The 19,808-nt window shown below is 45.4% G+C and overlaps 1 protein-coding gene across 1 annotated transcript in view; it reads left to right on the top strand.

The window, feature by feature from the left end:
* The window catches only part of COL9A3 (collagen type IX alpha 3 chain), a 40,604-nt gene that overhangs the window by 8,613 nt on the left and 12,183 nt on the right, over positions 1–19,808 (top strand). The window contains exons 6-23 of the mRNA XM_009273910.1: positions 3,621–3,656; positions 4,262–4,285; positions 4,824–4,877; positions 5,550–5,603; positions 6,356–6,397; positions 7,795–7,851; positions 9,536–9,589; positions 10,068–10,121; positions 10,669–10,722; positions 11,488–11,541; positions 12,695–12,748; positions 13,207–13,260; positions 13,559–13,612; positions 14,249–14,302; positions 15,073–15,117; positions 16,091–16,144; positions 16,566–16,619; positions 19,623–19,676. Coding sequence (XP_009272185.1) covers positions 3,621–3,656; positions 4,262–4,285; positions 4,824–4,877; positions 5,550–5,603; positions 6,356–6,397; positions 7,795–7,851; positions 9,536–9,589; positions 10,068–10,121; positions 10,669–10,722; positions 11,488–11,541; positions 12,695–12,748; positions 13,207–13,260; positions 13,559–13,612; positions 14,249–14,302; positions 15,073–15,117; positions 16,091–16,144; positions 16,566–16,619; positions 19,623–19,676 — 906 coding nt within the window. The remainder of the gene's footprint in view (positions 1–3,620; positions 3,657–4,261; positions 4,286–4,823; positions 4,878–5,549; positions 5,604–6,355; positions 6,398–7,794; positions 7,852–9,535; positions 9,590–10,067; positions 10,122–10,668; positions 10,723–11,487; positions 11,542–12,694; positions 12,749–13,206; positions 13,261–13,558; positions 13,613–14,248; positions 14,303–15,072; positions 15,118–16,090; positions 16,145–16,565; positions 16,620–19,622; positions 19,677–19,808) is intronic.

The raw sequence follows: 19,808 nt of genomic DNA, 5'->3' as shown, positions 1-19,808 counted from the left end.
TTTGCTTTTCCTCGTGCCCGTCTTTCCCCAGGGATCCAGGGCTGCAAAATCCTGACCGCTCTCAGACAGCCTGTGGCAAGAGCCCAGCACCTCCTGGGAACTGATCCCTGATTTTTAAAATAGAAGAGTTCAGGACCACACACAGAAGACTGTGAGCAGTTTTGTGCCCGTTTCACGTTCGGTGGTGGTATTTGCCCATGCCCACTTTAGCACACAAGCTCCTAGTTTGCAGCGTAACGGCGCAGATAATTTCTGGGCACAAGAACTTCCTCTTCAGCTGTTTAGTAGAAGCACACAAATGCTGTTTTAGCACAGTTACCGTAACTACATGCTCTGATTTGACGTGCTTTCCCATGTCTCGTAACTCAAGCTGTCAGCATGGGGCAAACTTGGGACCTGTTGTCATTTACGGGAGCTTTTCAAGGTCAGTGGTCCGTCTGGAAAATTGTTTTAATTGGTCTAATAAAAGCCTGGAAAAAGAAAAAAAACCTGTAAATTTCTAGCACTCTAAAAGGACAGCATTGTTATCCCGACTTTTTCTTCTGCCCAACTTTAAGAACATATTTCAGTCTCCCAGGAATCACTGAAATAAGCAGGTGTCTACTTACTGTTGTGGGATTGAATTCATGCTTAACGCTATAACTTTTCTGAACAAGCATGTTTTCCTGAACTGGGGTGTCTGAGAGCGAAGGTGTTGAGCATATGGAAGTGGGCTCATGGAAGACAGGTTTTAGTAATACATTATTGCTAAACATTTCTTTTCCTTCATCAGTCCAACAGTGATTCAGGTCTGACCAGGGACAGAGTATTGTGAAGGCAGCATACCAAAATGGGTTTTATGTTAAATACTCCCATCGCTGTCAGCATCCGTTAGCTTTTCTCATGGTTCTGCTTACAGACTAGATCAAGCCTAATTGCTTTTTCAATTAAAAAAATCCTTTCTTTTTAGCCAGGAACGAGCTGGGTTCTGACCTCAGTGCTAGATACTGGTGTCCTTCGTTGGAAAGTTTTCAAAGGCCGTTTTGAAGTTTGGTGCTTTACGCTATAAGCAACGAGGAAAACATAATTATTCATATTTGTTTATGAATGTCATATTAATCAAGTCTTTCCTATGCTCCGTAGTTGTATATTTATAAAGTATATTACTTTAAAGTGAAAAATTATGGTGAGATTGTTTTTTAATCAAAAGAGAAAGAACATTGTTACCAGGAGAATGAGTTGAGTCAGACAATGTTATTAAAATTGAGGTGTAAATTAGAGTCTCTCCTTTGAACTTAATGGAGTGACATCAGCTTGCTCAGGGACTCGATGATCTTTTACCGTACCAGGAATGTTCACTGCTGCATGCTGCACCTTACGCCCTCAAAGATATCAAAATTAAGGAGCGTGAAGTGCCAACGCTTGGCACTTTGGGTACTCTGCCAACCTTTTGGCATGTCTGCCAAAGCAGAAAGGGGCTAGGCAGCTGGTTCCAGTGGGGGCAGGATTAGGGTGCAAAGCAGTGGGTGCCAGGAACTCAATGTTTTCTTTACAGGATGAGATCCCAGCTTGTCCCTTACAACCATCAGTGGTTGTAAGGACTCAGCCTAAAGATAAAAGTGACTGGAAGAAAAGCAGGGTAACCTGCAGTAAGAGAAGTGAATGAGCTGACATTTGCAGCAGAGTTGATTTTTATTGGATTACAGTCCTCTCCTCACAAGACTCCTCTTAATGAGGCCTTGGGTCCTCTGTATCTTTCTCCTTAAGCTTAACAAGGCAAAATATTTCTAATCTCATTCGGTATGCACAACATTAGGAAAGGGCTGGAGTTGTCCCTGGGATCACAATAAGCAGCAGTGTGTTGGGATATTTTCCAGGTCTGCCCATCTCCCTTGTTCTCCTGGTCCTAGGGGTAGATACCATTTAATTCCAGCTCAGGACATCATTCTCGAGATGTTTCTGTGCAGCATTTTGAGAACTTTTGGAAAACAGGTTTGGGTAGTCGGGCTGGCGAGAGGCTGAGGAAGCCTCGTGCTGTGATCGCTCTTTCTCCTCTGCACAAGGAGCTGACGGTTTTGCTGGCACTGGTTTAACCCAGTCCATAAATAACAACATGGTTTGTTCTGTGTTTAAGTCTGTCACCTCCTTACTATTTTAAGTTCTGCTTTTATCCAGAGAGCAACATCAGCTGACAACAATACAAATGCAAGCAAAAAGCTGTCTGCAGCAGGGCCTTGAGAACAACGCGGCTCTTCTGCAGCTCCCAAGCGTCAGCACAGCTTAGAGAAGCCCACTGCGAGGGCTGCGTCAGTGCTGTTGAGCAAGCTATTATTTTATTTATCATTCACCCCAAATTACACTGGCATTTCTGCACCTCCACAACTTCTTTTTTTTTTTTTTTTCCCCTTTATTTTTTTTTGGCTTTTTAAAAGGAGTGACAAAATTGCTCTGCTCTCATCAGCCGCCTGCCTCTGCTTTTCCTTTCCCCGTCGCAGCAACAGCTGTTTTCAGAGGAGGCTCTTGGACCCGAGAGCATCAGTCAGCAATGCACACCCAGTATCTCTTGGAGATATCTTAACAGCTGCTGGCCAAGGTCAACCCACCACACTGGGTTTTTTTGTTCATTTTTATATTTCCATTTACTTTCTGTTTCAGAATTACTACCTATAATGAATTTTACAGTCTACCAGCCAATGTTGGCATCGTTGCAACAAAGGGTATCTCTTGGAGATATCTTAACAGCTGCTGGCCAAGGTCAACCCACCACACTGGGTTTTTTTGTTCATTTTTATATTTCCATTTACTTTCTGTTTCAGAATTACTACCTATAATGAATTTTACAGTCTACCGGCCAATGTTGGCATCGTTGCAATGCAACAAAGGGATTAAGAAGGCCGGTCTGTCTGTCTTACCGTCTTTAGTTAAGCAGGAACGTAACAACTTCAAGAATTACTTAATTCTAGTCTAAGACATGAGATCACCAAACTCTAGTCAAGCTGAAGAGTAAGAATGCAAACTGGGAAAAGGAGATTGGGGATTTGCCAAGGAAAGCTAGTGAAGAGGCAGAAGCTGCCAAATCTTTGTCTTTGCTTGAAGCAAAAATGTATGAATTAATAAAATTCACTAGAACGAGTCCAAATCTTCAAATATCCAAGCTAAATAGTTTCAGATAATTTAGTCATTGGATCTACAACATGAATGGATTATGAATGAGAATGTTTCAAATGGATGAAATCCAATTTATGAACGTTTTGATATTCGTGGAGACTAGACGGAGGCCAGCTGTGACTTGCAGAAGTGTCTGTCTAGTCTTTTAGGAGCAGCTCATGTTTTAGTCTATTCTCTCTTGACCAGCAAATGGTGAAGAAAGTTGCTGGGGCCAGTTCTGAACCTCCATCCCTACTATCTTAAAATGTTCTTCAATCAAGTAATTAATCAGGAATGACAGAGTCGTTATTCATAAGTTTCTATCCTTGTGTTTGTGAATTCAGCTGAGCATCTCCAGCTGCATGCTGTTACTATAAGACACTGATGGAGTTTTCAAACAAAGATTGGTGTCAAGGAGAGCAGGCATTGGTGTCTGCCCATATGGAGGTTTCTGGTTTATCCCTGCTAATTTGCACCCTGGTTTATTCCTGTAGGGTGCATTAGGACCTGCCGGGCCACCTGGACCAGCTGTAAGTACCTCCTAGACCTGCATATGTGAAGATGGTGTGTAATATTATGCCAAAACCATCACCAAGACAAGACGGGAAGCCTTGTATCCCAAACAAAGGGATCAAAGCCTGACTGAGTGAGAAAATATTGTTTGAAGTGTTTAAATACATGTGTGTGACCTGTTCTGGTAACACAGGGCCTGTTCTCAGTCTCCGAGATGTTAAAAGTCAGCTTGGGATAAAGACCAGCATATCAAATGCTATCAAAATTATTAGACATTAGATAATGTCTAATAAAAATTAAAAGAAAAAAGAAGAAAAGTAGATAAACTAGAATGTCGTCTTCATAAATGTCTGTGTCCCACTATCACGTCACTGTATGTGGCTTTACTTAGAGATGTCTCGTAGGTAACAGTGATGTAAAGGGAATACAAGTTATTAGAGGCAACAAAAGGATTGATTAAGACTCCAGCTCTGCTCTGATTGCAGCTTACAATAACGGGACAGGGGAGTGCTAAGGAAACTTAAAAGAAAAAAAAAATTAAGAAGCATTTTCTGAGGTTTGCTTTTTTCCCTGTATATTCAGTTTGTAAGTGATCTCTTACTGTTTTTAATGTTGTTTCCAGGGCAAAGGACTACCAGGACCTCCAGTAAGTAATGAGGCTCTTTTTCGAAAAAGAGGTTTAAATTATTATACTAGCTTTATTGGATACCTTCCGTGTTACAAACCCACCCCAGGCCTTGGGTCCCTCTCCTGTGCCGGGTGGAGGGATGCGGAGTCCTGCAGGTCGGCAGCCTTGTGGGGTTTTTTATGCTTACCTTACCCCCAGGGAAGCTGGCATAAGCTTACCTTCTACCCCAGGGAAGCGGTGTAAATTCAAGGCACAGCAGCCTTCTAATCGCTGGAAGCGACCAATTCTGGGACAGCTTTTGTTTGGTGGTTTCTCGGAGCTGCTCTGTGTCAGAGGGGATGCAGATATGGGCAACATGCGATGATGACGAGAGCACGCTCCGTGGGAAGGTGGAGCAAAAAGAAAGATGTGCATTGGTAAACTGATTGTCTGGGTGCAGGACTGGGCTCCTCGGAGGGGTTAGACAAATGAGTACAGCCAGACTGTTTGTTTGCCCCGGGCTTTGGCAGCTATGTCAGGTTGCCATGGGTATAAGGATCTTCTCTCTGTTCAACAGGGCCCTCCAGGACCCAGTGGGCTCCCAGGTGGAAATGGATTTCGGGGCCCTCCTGTGAGTTTTTCCTACCATCTGATTCTCATTTACCGAACATGCCACAACCACAGAAGAATGAGGTTCATTTCTGGTCTCTTACCCCATTCTGGAAGCGTGATGCACAAGCCACTACAAGCTCTACAAATGCCCCCGGGCAATGCTTTTCCTTGAATCAGCTTGTGTAGGGTCACCCCAGTCAACCAGTGCAATCCAAAGGTGTGCAACTGCTTGCAGCCATGTTTTCCTTTACCAACTATGGGTAAGGACAAAAAAGCAGCCAGTGTCGCCAGAACAGAGATTAGTTACCAGCTGGTGTGTACTTTCAGCATCCTCAAAAGAAGCTACTGCACAGAATGGGTCTGATCTGAGGGAGCACGTTCTGCAGAAGCATGCCATCATTTTTGGGTGCCCACAGCTCCACTGGAGAGGTACAGAGCCGGTGGAAGCAGGGATGGAGGTGCAGGGATATGTTCTTCTGTCCTAATCCCTATACTTCCATATGCATCTGCTCTTCTCTTTGCAGTCATAGAAGCCTCTGCAGAAAGAAAGGTGCAGTTTAGTCCCATTAGGGATATCTTGCCCCACATTCACAAATATGCAATGGCACTTGGTAGCCACCCTTCCTTTCACCTTTCATTTTCATTTAAATGATTAAGAATGGGAATTCTTACTATTTTTCACTCTTTTTAGGGACCTTTTGGTCTGCCAGGATTTCCAGGGCCTCCTGGACCACCCGGACCTCCTGTAAGTTGAGGCTTGCAAATAAACGTGAGAAAATTCCCATGGGGAGTCCAGAATTTTCTTCTTGCTGCCAAAACGTGCACATTTGTTTTGCTGCCATTGCCTTGAGCGCTCCTTTTCCGGGCTAAGTTTCAGCAGGCCGTAAACGCTGTGCCCCAAGGAAAGCAGTGACTTTTCACTGGCTGCACTTTGGTGCGTTGATTATCTCCTGTTTATTGTCTGTGCTGTGTGGGTGGAGGAACCCAGTGACATCCAGGCTTTATGGCACAGACAGGTCGCAGGGTGGGTTTTCTGTTCTCTCAAGGTTTATATGGTTGCTCGGATCACGATGTGTTCTTGTAGGGCCAGCGAGGGGGGCTTGAAACCAGCAAGTGTCTGTTTTGGGTTTGCTGCGGTATCTCTGGAGGGTTGGAGGGATAGGGAGGTCTTTCCCAAGGAACTTCCCCGGCCCGAAGGAGGGCCAGGCATAGCTGCTCTTCTCAAATTGCTGCCTTTGTCACCTAAGGCCCAAGGCTCTTCCCCAAGCTCATCTGTGCCTCTCCAGAAGATAATTACAGCCCTGACATGTCTGTTTTGAGGACTGGTGCTGCTCATAACGCTCTGGGTTCAGGGGCTGCGTTTTACGCTGTGGGGCTGGGTATCTGCCTCGTGCTGATCCAACTGAGCTGGGTCTGTAAAGTGCGTTTTCTAGAAACTGTATTTCCTCCTGGTGTTTGTCTTGATGTATTTAAAAGACCACATTTCATGAATTGCAGGGTCTTCCAGGCACCCTTCCCGATGGCGGTGGGGACCTTCAGGTAGGTTTTTCTTTATGTAGCGTGAAAATATTGTTTGGTTTAATCCTTGATGTGACTTTTTGTTGGCATGCTTGGGTGACTGTCAAATCTTTTAACGTGCACCGTTCAGACCTGCAGACATGGGTCTAAACTGCCGTATTGCAGAATGCATAAGTGTCGCGTGTGTATTTACAAGACTGAAATATTCTTTCAAGGAGGTAGATAAGCTAGTGCTGATTTTTTCCTCGATCTTTGCTTTCCAGTTTGCTTTCCAAAATGCAGGTTGTGCATACATTCTTCATTTACAAAACAACTTCAGCATTTGGTAAATGACAACAGCTTTTCATGCATCTGTTTCCAATCCTGCTTTGCAAGAGAAAAGGTCGTGCGTGTTGCACTGTTTATTTCCACGGATGGTGGCACCGGGTTCCTATGGGCATATGCTTTGTTTAGACCTACTTCCTTATGAGAAAGTCTTGATTCCTGCCTTTCAAGGGAATGAAAGGAGTGTTAAGTCCATGAACGATGGAAGTGACATTTCCAGATTTCACAGCTGTTGTTGTGACAGCGTCTTTGGTTTTCTAATTGGCGTGCCCCAAAAAAGCTCAGAGTCAGTTTAGACTGCCTTATGGCAAGTCACGTGGAAGTTAGTAGAAAATGATGCTATTTCTGCAGTTTTAATTTAAGTTACCCTATGGAATATACTAGAAAATTAAATTGCTGCTACAGAGGTGTAGCCTGAGGTTTTATTAAGAGAAAAAAAAATAAAAATGAAAGAAAAGCTGCAGATGAAAGTCTCCTTCCCTATTTATAGTTTTTAGAGTATGGCCTTTTAAGCCCCATTAAATTTCCATGCACGTTCTGATTTGTTCCCAGTCAAACTAGAGTTCCCACCAGGGGCTCACCCACCCCTAGACACCTGCAGATACCAGCTTATTGATATTTGGGTTAATTTGTTATAGGTCCCCTTCTGATAAACTCTAATGCTTGTCCTTGTTTCAGTTAGGTGAGTTGTCTAATGGAAATCAATAGGGGTCAATGAATGCATAGAATTAAATATGTTCCTAATGATTGACAAGATACCCATTCAGCTTCACCGGGGAACTGTGGTTCTCCACTATTTTGGACTGTGGACCACTGTCAGCCTTCAGAATTTTTCACAGTCCATGCAGGCATGCTCCAAGTGAAGCAGACCATTCATAAATCATTTTGTGGGTTACTGGGGGCCCGAGGACCTCTTTAGCACCTCCTGCCATAGGGAAACGCCGGTGAATACATTATGGTATGAACGAATTAGATTTAGTAGGTTTAGAGCCAAAACCCACATGACCTTTTCTCTTCTCCCTAGTAATGAAACCAGCTTCCCTGGATGCGCTGTGTGTACTTGGCAAACCAAAGAGTGTTTCTGTTTCTTGCAGTGCCCTGCTCTGTGCCCACCGGGTCCTCCGGGTCCCCCAGGAATGCCAGGGTTCAAGGTAAGAAAAACACCACCTGCAGATACAAGGGTCTGTCTCCCAAAATAAATACCCCCATGAACCCCTGGCATTAAACTGTTTTATATACAGCACACGTCCCCTGTAGGCTCCACACCTCTCCAAACCAGCCATGCATTTGCCTGGGTTTACGCTGTCGAAACAGAAAACCCCTGATACAGCCAAATATGAGACAAGAGGAGGATGAAGGACCTCATCCTGCCCCCTACATGCTGTTCCCGCACTCGTAGCAATAGCTGCTCTGCCACTGAACTCAGTCCTGCAAAGGGTGTAAGCATCCTCCCTTCACCTTCAGCCAGGGGCTTTGCGTCCTTCAAGTAACTGCCTGCGCTTACGGGCACGTTGCTTTGTGGCTTCGTCCCTTGCAGGATTGCAACCTTTGTCGGATGGAAGATTTAATTACTGATTTTTGACTACGGCCATTTATTCCTACAAATGAAATTTAACCCTTTGCATAGGGTGAGCAGAAAGGTTAAAACACCATGCAAGCCTTGCGAGGTGCAACTGATGAACAGGAGCGAGCAGAGCGCAGCGGTTCAGAGCTGCCTCAGGAACGATGTGCTGCCTTTTCAGACTTCGGAGAGATGTAAAAATCTCCCTGTACACACAGATACACACATTTTACTGTAGCAAAACATAACTTACACGATTAAATACAATTTAGTTGTCATTTTCTACCCAGTGTAGCACCAGGCAGCTTTCTGTTTATATTGTTTGATTCTGGTACACAAATTTTAGGTTGCAACCCTCAGTAAATCTCACTCCGCAGTTAAACATCTCCTTCTCTGTCCCCTCTATGATTCACACGAATTCTGTGCAGTACGTTACACTCCAGCAGTGAGCTGAAGTAATAAGTTACTCGAGGTTTTTTTTTAGCAGGATTTAGCAGAAGTTGGCAATGGGTGGAACATCTCCTGGGAAATGCTCTCAATTCCTCTTGAACTGACCTTTTGCAGGTCCGTTTGATCTCTGAGCTGAGTCATAAATATCGTTAGAAATACACAGTGTTTAGGGTATAACTATTCAAAATTCCTAGCTTATGAAATGCAAAACCTGTGAAGGTCTCCAATTATGATGCAAATGATGCACAGGACCTTTTGCGTGGTGAGGAATAACATCTGCCACGGCTGAAATTAGTCTGGGTCTCTCCCACAATAATAGGAAGGGAGCCAAAAAGCAAATTGAATCTGAGTTTATATAAAAGATTTCAGTGGGACGTGGATTTCTTTGCAAGCTGGATGATGCAGACGTTAAAGATGACTTAAACAAAAAGGGAGGTTAAAGATCCAGAATGGGGTTTTCAGAAGCGGCTCAGCCCCATTTTCAGAAGTGATGGGAACTGAGTTCTGGTCCCTGACCTGTGATTGAGAATTGCATCGGGAGACCTGTAGCCTGGTCTCACTGCAAGGCACTCTTGAAAACCAAATCTGGGCATTTCCTGAAACTGTAGATGAATTCTGACACAATGATACCTAATACAGGAATGGTGCATGGCTAATTAACCCCAGAAGTGACCTCCATTCACACAGCTACAGCACAAGTGTAGATTATTTTCCCAGTAAGTTGTTTGTGTTGTGTGGGTTTAGGTCTTACATTTATCTCACGAAATTTAAATTTTGAAACAAGACTGTACTGGAATGTGAATAATTGGAGCTCTTATTTCTAGGGACACACCGGTCACAAAGGAGAACCTGGTGAAATAGGAAAAGAAGGAGAAAAGGTAAACTTCAATTTAAGGGGGGTAGGGGAGGATTTTTCTCTTTAAAAGCACCGTAACAAATAGTTTCTTCAAGAAGACAGGGAGAAATGAGGCAGTTGGCTGAACAAGGAGAAGTTACTATGACTGAAGTGCATTGGCTTCCGTTGCTCTGCATGTCTGACTGTGTGCTAATACTTCAAGAAAATTCCTCTTCCCAATAATCATAATGTTAAGATCAGTTCGATAAGTTAACACCTATTGTTTCACGTGCAGGGATGTCAGCTCAGGAAAAAAGTCCTGCATTAATCACTCGGGTAAATTCCTGACTGATGAAGTGTTCTTGCACGTAGAAGAAGTTGCCTATAAAGTAGAAGCAAATTCTGAAGCATAAATCTGAGTGGGAGGGAGCTCAAGGAGAAATAAGATGGGAGGGTCCCTGGCCTCGGGTTGGCAGGCTCGTGCTGTCTCACCCTTTGTCTAATTATTTTTTCTCTCCCAGGGCAACCCTGGCCCTCCCGGTCCTCCGGGCATTCCCGGCAGCGTTGGCCTGCAGGTAACACCTCCTCTTCAGACCGGTTCCCGTGACCTTTTTACTGTGAAACTCAATGGTGCCATCAATCATTTTGTGTTACACAAACAGCTCTTGCCTCTGCATAATAACAGATGTAGAAGTTGATGCTGGTAAAAAAAACCAAATCACGCTGGTTTCACTGAGCTTTGATTCAGGTCCTGCTTTTGGTACCTCACCTTGGATGAGACGTCCAAGTGATAGCCACTGTCTTGCTGGTACTCCAGCAGAGCCCTGGACACCTTTTGGGAGGATCTGAGGCTGAGCTCTGGGCTGGCTTGACAGTCTGGCAGGTGGGCTGGGGAGAGCGGGCACTCTGAACGCACGTCTGCACGGGATGTCTCCTCTATCGCTTGCTCAGAGGTCGTCACCAAAGGGGAAAATGTCTTGTTTGTGCATCAGAAGGCTGAGCCTTCTGCCGCTCTTCACTGTTTCTTAATGTTTTCTGTGTTGATGAGTTGCTACATCATGCTGTTCTGCCATTTTATGTTTAACAGCGATTGGGTTTTAAGTGATTTGTTTGCTTAATTAGGGCCCAAGAGGACTAAGAGGCCTCCCTGGTCCAATGGGTCCGGCCGGCGACAGAGTAAGAAAAACCTTCTTCTGATTTCCCCCCCCTGCCCCTCCACCACCAGTTTTTCTCACGCAAGGTCCAGGTGGCATTTGTCCTTACTGAAGACCTTGTAAAGATGCAAAGTGCAGGCTCTTTCCTGCACCCCCCCCCAAAGCAGAACAACCTTCCAAAGGCAAGAGGAGCCTACAGACATGAGGGATTGACAGGATCAGGCCCAGTGTTGATTTAAGCATTCAGACCAGAAGGACAAAGTTCTGTCCCTGCAGGACTGACAATGCTAAAGAATCTTGCAAAAAACCTGAGAAACGTTTCATGAACATTTCACTTTCCGTTCTGTCTCTTTACAAGAAAAAGCTAAAGAAACACTGGTGGACAAAGATTTTCAGGACATGAAAAGTCTGCTCAGTGAGAACAGGGTCAATCTCTAGCTCATCGTGGCTTTGGACTTTTGCCAAGGTCCCTTGATCATTGACCTAGAGGCTTGAATGGTTTTGAATTTGATAAAGTCACGCATTTATTTAGGAACAAGCGTGTTATCAAGATATTGAGGCCATGAATGATATCAGCGTATCATGGAGATAATGGTGGGGACATCCAGAGTAAAAACCTGCTTGTTCAGAGGGGGATCTTTTGCAAGACTGTATTACAAGCTAGCAAGAACTATGGGGTATCTTTCCAGGGCTTTGTGTGTTTTCTTAAATTGCGGTATAAGGTGGGGATACGGTTACTTCACCCTCTGCCAACCACAGCATTACAACGATGTATTATTCTTTGCAGGGTGACATTGGTTTCAGAGGGCCACCTGGAATCCCAGGACCTCCAGGGAAAGCTGTATGTATCTACTTCTCAGCATCTCTGTGGCCCTGCCTTCCACAACCAAAGCCTAAAGTTTATCCCTCCCGCACTAAACTCTTTGCTGCCAGTGAACAGGAGGAGTGTGCTGCCCATCTCCATCAGATTATCCCCTTTGCCTTTTTCCCTCCAGTTAAAGCAATGTTATTTCACCTGACCCAGATCTCGTGATGTCTTTCCCGCAGTCGTGCCCCGTGCCAGAATAAGTTCACCACATTTCCATTGCTCTCTCTTCTTCACTGCTCTTCCCTGAGCATCGGCTGCTGTGAGCAAGCACTTGAGAGGGGTTAATCTGTGTTGTTCTTGGGAAGGAGAGTTTTGGGGAAGAATCAGTAGGTGCTATCCTGAGCTTACATCCTTTGAGCCTGGTCTATTCCTGAGTGCCCACAGCTCACAAGGACTTTTGCTATAAGCAGAAATAGTTGTGTATCAAAGATGCAGTCCTCATCCTTTTGCAGAGCTCTGGGGTGAAGTGTAGGAGAACACAGAACCTGCACGCTTACCTGTGGGCAGACCCCCGTACCCTCCTTACTGTGCCCAAATATGAGACCAGAGCTGCATCTGCAGCATTATGGCCTCTCTAAGAGCATTTTCCACTGGCCTGCCACCCAGTCTCTCCTTAGTCTGGATAATGTGACATCCACTTTACAGCAGACACCTTCGCCTGTCTACGTCAGCCAACACACCACAATCTGCATTGACCCCGAGGCAGTACCACCCTCTGGGGAGCCCTCCCTAGTCTTTGCAATTATAGAAGAAATTCATCTGAACTAAAATAAAATTAGGTGTTTACTGTCCTCCAAACATTTAATTACGCCAAGCAGGACAGTAAATATTAAAGTTTTTCTCCTACTCTGTTTCTGATTAAAGAAAATGCTTCATTAAATGACGGGGAAGATGGTCTCTGCCCCGATGGATTGTTGGCAAAGTCCCTGCTGCCGTTCATCTGTGTCAGGAATTACCGAGTGTAACTGAGAAAGTCCAGCCGAGCTCTTAGGGGAATGTGCACGCTCACGCCTCTGCTAACGCCAGCCAACAGCACAAAAAAACCTTCATCATTTACACCCCTGAAGCATTAGTCTTTGTCACTGTGTGATGAAGATGCTTAATGGCTTTTCCTCCTCTGTCATAGGGAGACCAAGGAAACAAAGGACCTCAAGGATTCAGGGGGCCCAAAGGCGACACTGTAAGTGGAGGAAAACACCCGTCTGCTCAAATTTTGGACGTGGCATTCAAAGGAGTCTGTTTGACAGGCTTGTCCCCACCTTGGTTTATTTGGAAGGGAGGTGAACAGGATGAAAGTATTCGTCTCAAAAATGAGATGTTTAAAGCTTATTAAAGATGCCTAAGTAATAAGATGCCTAAGTGCTTCTTACAGCCTAGAGCACAGGGATCAGATCTTGCATCTCCATCCCTTGAAATGATCAAGAATTTTCCCAGATGCTGCAGCCAGCATTAGATCAGCTTTCTGGTGTGTCCTAAAAGAGCCCCCATACCTATATGAACAGGACAGGAGCCAGCACAGACTGAATGAAATGTCCCCACAGAGTTTGAGTATTATTTTTGTTGACTGATTATTTTTGTTGACTGATTGTTCTTAAGGGTTGTGTCCTGGATAACGCAGGATTTATTGTTGATTTCTAGGGTAGACCTGGACCAAAAGGAAACCCAGGGGCTCGTGGACTCATAGGAGAACCTGTAAGTCAATTAAATAGGATGCAGGTCTCACTGTTGTCTTGCTTGCAGATGATGAGATAAAACGCGACAGGAAAAAACTTGCATCTTACAGTCTTTGCTATCAAACTTCTGCTCTGTGGGTCTCTGTAACCTTCAATGTAATCCCAGTTGGACTAAACCCTAGTTGTACTGCTGTTAATGAAAAATCTCCCTGTACAACTGGAGCTGGACCCATTGCCAAAAGGTTCTTCGATGTGAATGTATTTTGCAAACCGCAGAGTCTCCTCATAACCTTAACCTGCGTTGTGCGCGGTTGCAGGGCATGCCTGGCAAGGATGGACGGGATGGAGCTCCTGGACTCGATGGTGAGAAGGTTTGTAAAGTCCTACTTAAACACCGCAGGAAAGATTTCTGTTAGTGTCCCATGTGTGTTGCAAAGCTGCTGATGCTTGTCAAGAAAGAGCATGGCTGGAAAGCCTTTGCTTCCAAAGAGTTCTCCGATAGCGTAATTAGTGAAGAAAAGTGAAGCTACTTCTATTAATTAATCCTATAGGAAATTCCCTAAAGAAAGAAGATGCACATATGGGCCGTGCACATATGATCTAAACTCAGCTGTGTCCTTATACTTAGTGGTTCCTTTTGGCTGACTCCAGGCCTTCAGAGATGCCTTTTCAGAGCTGTCGACAGACGCATCCGTTTATTTTAATTGCCTGTAGACAAAGTGCTGTCAGGTACTAGTTGCCTGGTTTTTGAACGGTGATCCCGCAGGAACATGGACCGCGTGCTGCCAAGGAAGGCTGGGAGCTGCAAGGGGACTAGGGAGACACCTGGGAGCTCTGGGCACCCCGTTTCTAGTGGGTGCCCACCTCCTGTAGGCACAACAGGCTCTGGGTCCCGCGCGTGTAGGGAGGGAGAAGATTACAAATACCTGTTTGGGAATGTGTCCCCTACCTGTGTCAGACCATTTTCCAGTAGCAGAGGGTCTCTCCTAACCTCTCGGTATCCACAGGGTGATGCAGCTCCCATGGGTGCTCCTGGAGAGAAGGGGCCGAACGGACTCCCTGTGAGTATGGCAGCAGGACCCGTCACCTTCGGGGCGGTACAGCAGCTTGGCCTGGGTACAGAGATCATTCCTGGGGAGAGGGGGGGGGGTTCATTTTGTGCGTTGTCTCACAGGGGGCCCCATTTAAGCCAAAAGGAAACGCACTTTTCCCACCATACAAACAGGGGAGCAGTGTACAAGACAGAATGGAAAACATCTGGAGTAGCACCAAATACTAATAGAGTAATACCCTGGCTTTTGGCCACTCTGGCTCCATTTAAAATTTAAATTTGAGAGGGATTTTCTCTTTCACATCCCAGTGACGTGCATCCCTTATGCAGGGAGGAAAGTTCTGGGATACAAATGACCGTAATTCAACAATAGCCTGAGCTCTGTTCCTGGCTTACTAGTGTTCATTGGCAAAATGTTTCATCTTTCCAGTCTTCCAACTATTTAAATAGAGGTAAAGTATTCCTTTCTTCCTGTCTTACAGAATGTTTTGAACATCCCTGGAGAGAGGTTTCTGCTGTGTAAAATGTTGCTGCTGCTGTTCTATTTGTATATTCCTCCTCTTTGCTCTAATTGTCAAGGATTAGCGTACGTAGAGCTGCTAGTGCAGTGAACAAGGGGGAAATTGAAGCCATAATTTTCATGGTGAAAGCTGCAGAAATGTAAATCCTCCATTGCTTCAAGCAAGCATTGCTTCTTGTATGTCAAAGCAGACCAGAATAACAAATTAACTCCACTTCTTCCGACGTTGCTTTAATTTATTTTTTTTTTTTTTTCCCCAGGGACTGCCTGGAAGAGCAGGTAGTAAAGGCTCAAAGGGTGAACCAGTAAGTGAATCTCTCTAATGATGGGTTCTGGTGCGGAAGCTACTAAACTTGTCACGGCAAGGCTCTTCAGCTTTTGGGGACTGGTGCCCACAAGTAGACCCTGGGAGGACTTACCCCGAAGTGATGGTGTCAGTGTTCCTCCCAGGGCGGGGTTCCCCTGGCAGTGCGGAGCAGGCATTAGGTGCAACAACTGAGATGGCCCTGCTCTTGCTGAGACAGCTCTTGCACCTGGTCCAGCGAAGACATAGCAGATACACAGGAGAGTCGTCAGTAGTTTAGTAAACCTCAGAAGGAAGCATTGCCCCTTTTGTCGAAGTCCCGAGAGCCGGCTTCATCTTTGGGAATCAAAAGGCTGAGCATCTGCAAGCAGGAGCAGGATTATCTCATCGTTCCTTTTGGAGACTTCACCCCCACCTCAGGAGGAGAGCTTCCATGGAGCTTTAGATTGGCACCTACGTGTGAGATAAAAGAAAATCTCAGACAGACCAAAGCAGTCTAGCACAAAGCTGTTCTGGAAAGCGTCTTTTTTTCTGTCCCTCCCCTTCATTTCTGGATTGCCCCCCCTGCACCTGCATCATTATTCTTGTTAATCCTCATGCATGAGATAGCACTGCAGGAAGACGCTTCTCCTTGCATCAAGGTGACGCAGAAATGGATGAAATGGGGTGTCCTGAGCACGCCTCCAAAAGAGCATCCCTGTCTCATTCAGTCCGAGATGGGATATGGTGGCACTGCCCTGAGGCTGGCAGCCCTCCCTAGTCACTGGGCCCAGGACAGGACGTACAGCTCATCTGTTCTTTAAATGTCCGTTCTTCAGAGTTTTCTCTTCTTGGTCTTAAAACTGTAAAAGTTTAAAGCTGTTTTTATTTCCTGACCCAGGTTTTAACTCCCTCCTCTGTTTGTTGCTCTAGGTAGGCCAGAAACGACCCTCTGAAGTTATGCCCTAACCGAGTGTTTGCTTTCTCCTCTGCAGGGCAGCCCTGGAGAGATGGGAGAGGCAGGTCCCTCTGGAGAGCCAGGCATCCCTGTACGTATCCCCATCATTTACACTTAGCATGAGCTCTGCCGGCTGTTTTAAACCAAGCTGCGAAGCTGGCGCCCGCGTGCTGCTTCCCCGCACAAATAGAGCTTTTAGTAATGCGATAGGTGCTGTGCTGCCTGCAAGGCATGCAAGCCCACCGTGATGAACGCTCCCAGGCGGCCCCACGCTTGCGTGGAGCTACCCAGCGAGCGTGATGCGAGCCGAGCGGGTGGGCACCTCCGTGCACAGATACTGTGCTGCAGCGGAGATCAAAGCCCACCGAGGCAGGCGGTGTGACGGCAGCGGGGCAGGGAGTTTGGGATTGAAATAGCCTGGGATCCAGGAATACATTCCAGCTCTGCGGTGGATCGGGAAGGGTGGATTCGTGGTTCCTAAATGGCATGGCTGACTTTGGTGTTCTTGCCAGGGCGATGTTGGTATTCCTGGTGAGAGAGGTCTGCTGGGACCCAGAGGAGCAACTGTAAGTACAACGCTGCTTGTAAATCAAATAGATACCAAAATCGAGTTCAGTACCTGGGAATTACTCTTTGGATAAAATAAAAGGCCACATTCTCTCTTGGTATTGTCTCTGGGGAGTTTTGGCAGCAGAGGAATTACTCCCCCATAAGTGGGTCAGATCCTGCTCTCACTGACAGCTCTGTGGAAATGCGAAGTGATTCATCCCGTTTTGTTTGGCAAAGAAAGCTGCAGTTGTCCAAGAGGTTTGTGGAGCTGCTACAGTCACAGGAGACTGGACAAGTGATTCATCCCGTTTTGTTTGGCAAAGAAAGCTGCAGTTGTCCAAGAGGTTTGTGGAGCTGCTACAGTCACACAGGAGAGACTGGACAGTCAGCAATTCCCCGATTAGGCAGCAGTAATAAGGTTCAGCTTGTGCTGACTGTGCGTCATTAATGAAGCAAAACTCCTGTTAAGCTGTTGCAACGTACATTGCCAGCAGCACGTGAAACATGAAATCCTTCCCATTCCTGTATCGCTTTCCTTGGAGCAGTAGAGGTTCACCGCAAAACCTGAAGCCGTACAAAGCAGCAAAACTGGAAAAGCCTGCACGCTGTCACGGTGAATGACAGGGGCTTGAAAAGTGTTAAAAAGTCTGTAGACCTGTTGGGAATCTCTTGCCTTTCTTGCACATAGTTGCATGCTTTTCCCGACTGCTTGAAAATGCCCCGAAGTTCACAACCGTACGGTGGGTGCAACACCAGAACAGTTTTCGGGTGGGGATTCCCTTCACACATTTCCTTCTCCCACCTAGTACTGCAGCAGCATTTATCTCGCTGGGAGCTCGTAGGTGCGAGCCCCCAGGAAACAAAACCCCATACGCAGCTCTAGCAGTTTTCACTTTTACTCTTGTGAACTGACAACTTTTTGAAACTTCTGGGTGAGAAACCACTGAGGTCCTCAATGGAGCATCTTGTTCCTGCTTTCGTTGCATTCCCTGCATCGTCTCAGAGCCTGAGAAAGCTGCAGGAGTTGCAATGCAAACCTGAAAATAACTGCATGGCTGCCTGTTGCGTTCCTGCTGAACAGCAGAGATAATAAATGATACCAGGATGATAAAAACCTGATTTTGGTCACACTACTAAAAATGCTAGGATACCTTTTATTTTGTCACTCTCCAGCTAGAGCTGCCATTGTGGTTGGACCTGACCTTCCAGTGGTTTTGTTGGGCTTTTTTTCTTTTCTTTTTCCCCCCCCCTCTTGATCTCAGTTTGAAATCCAGAAGCCTACAGCAAGTCTAACGTGATTTCTGGTGTGTGCCACTTGGAAGAAATTGAACTGTATGATTTATTGCTTGTGAGCAGCTGCTCTTTAAACTTCCAAGGAGAGGGAAATCAGCCTTAGAAATAATGTTTACTTTTATGTCTGCAATTTTTCATCAAAATAGCTGGCCCCACAAAAGGTATCGTGTCATTATAGCTAAAAATCAAATGCAGTAGAGCTAATTGCATTGGTGCAGACTTCTGCCGTGGATGCAATAGCAGATGAACCCGCGTTTATTTCTAATCTGGGTTTCTGATTTCTGATTTGTGTTGTTAGAGTCCTAATTTATATGAAATGTAGTTCAACCTGGGCTATTCTAAGAGAGTTGCAGGATTCATCTACTGTTGAGACTGTTTGGCTCAAAACAATTTGACTTTATTTATCATAGCACACCACGGGTTTCTTCCCATTCGGAGGCTGTCAGGTTCTCTCAGGTCCCACCACTTTCAAAGGCACCCGCACAGCAGCGTCATTTTTGGTGCAATTTAATGTAACTTTCCTACAGCTCTGTATTCGTAACTCTCAAAGTTCCTCGCTGAATTACAAGCAGAAAACAGAAGTGGAAACAGTAACCACAATACCTGAGTTCTCTAGCTTTTTGAAGATGCTGCTGCTCTGTTTCAGCAGATGGGCTCCTTCTTCTGGGCAGACCCTGGTTTCTGCACAAGGTTACGGCCATGCTGATCTTGAGAGCCAGGCAGGGGTAAGGGCGACTGGTTTAGATCGTACCTTGAGTCACGCATCTCACGAGGATTTCCTCTTCGTGATGACCAGAAAAAGTTATGAGAGACAGTGGATTTTCAGATACCAGGGAGAATTTGTAGGGCTAACACTTAGGGAAAAAATACAGATGCCATTTTAAGGCAGGTTAAACGCTGGTTTCTTGGGTACGTTGGACAGTCCGTGCTGACTGATCTTCTGCCTGCGGCGGCCAGTTTGAAGTTTATTTGTGTCCCTTAACGCTACACCCAGCAGAGATGGCTGTAAAGGAGACAAAGCTGAAGTCCACCTTGTGACAGAAGTTTGCCTAAGGCATCTATTTCAAGAAGACACTTTACAAAATGGGATTTAGATGCCTAAATTACTTCGGGGGTTTTTTGCCCGAGATCTTTATCGCATATGTGATTTTTCTCAGTGGAAAGCAATAGAGAGTCCTAATGGTAATGTTCATGTTCTGTCTAGTGAGCCGGGCTCTTAAAAGCATCTGCACTAACAGCATGAGACTGCCTTTTTCTATATTGCAGGTACAAAGTGTGTCAAAGCAAGTGGATGCAATTGCCATTTTTCATGTAGTGAAAAAACAGTAGTTTCTTGTAGAACTGGATCAATTAAAAGCATAATATTGGGATAGCAAATCCCCTTTAATGTATATTGTTTATGCTCTATCATGCTACCACTTTGCTGTCATTGATCTTTACTATTCCTGAGTATGGTATGTCATTAAGCATTAATATCTACAAATAAGCATTAATATATATACAAATAAGCACTTTTGCTAATAACAACAATATTAATAAAGCTCAGTAACCACCAAGCACCGCTTTACAGCGGCTCATCAGGTTCATCAGCAATGCCACTGGGCAAAGTGTTCTGCAGTACAGACCTGCAAGCTCGCTCTCTGTTAGACGTGAGCCAATTTAATTACACAAGTGACTTACCTGGCCCTGAATTTTCTCCTTACCGAAGCTTATCTTTCTCTTTTCAGGGCCCACTTGGTCTTCAAGGCCCGATGGGAGCCCCCGGTGTCAGAGGTTTCCAGGTCGGTATGCTGACAAGGGTAACGTAATGTGCACCGTGTTTTGGCAGGCCACTGTTTTCTGCAAACCTCTAGCGAGACAATTGCATGATGGCAACAAGCGATAGGAAGAAACGCCTTTCCCTTTGCCAGAAC

The sequence above is a fragment of the Aptenodytes forsteri genome, unplaced genomic scaffold, assembly GCF_000699145.1.
Source record: "Aptenodytes forsteri isolate BGI_AS27 unplaced genomic scaffold, ASM69914v1 Scaffold47, whole genome shotgun sequence".
NCBI lineage: Eukaryota > Metazoa > Chordata > Aves > Sphenisciformes > Spheniscidae > Aptenodytes > Aptenodytes forsteri.
This window is presented reverse-complemented; position numbering and strand designations above follow the sequence as displayed.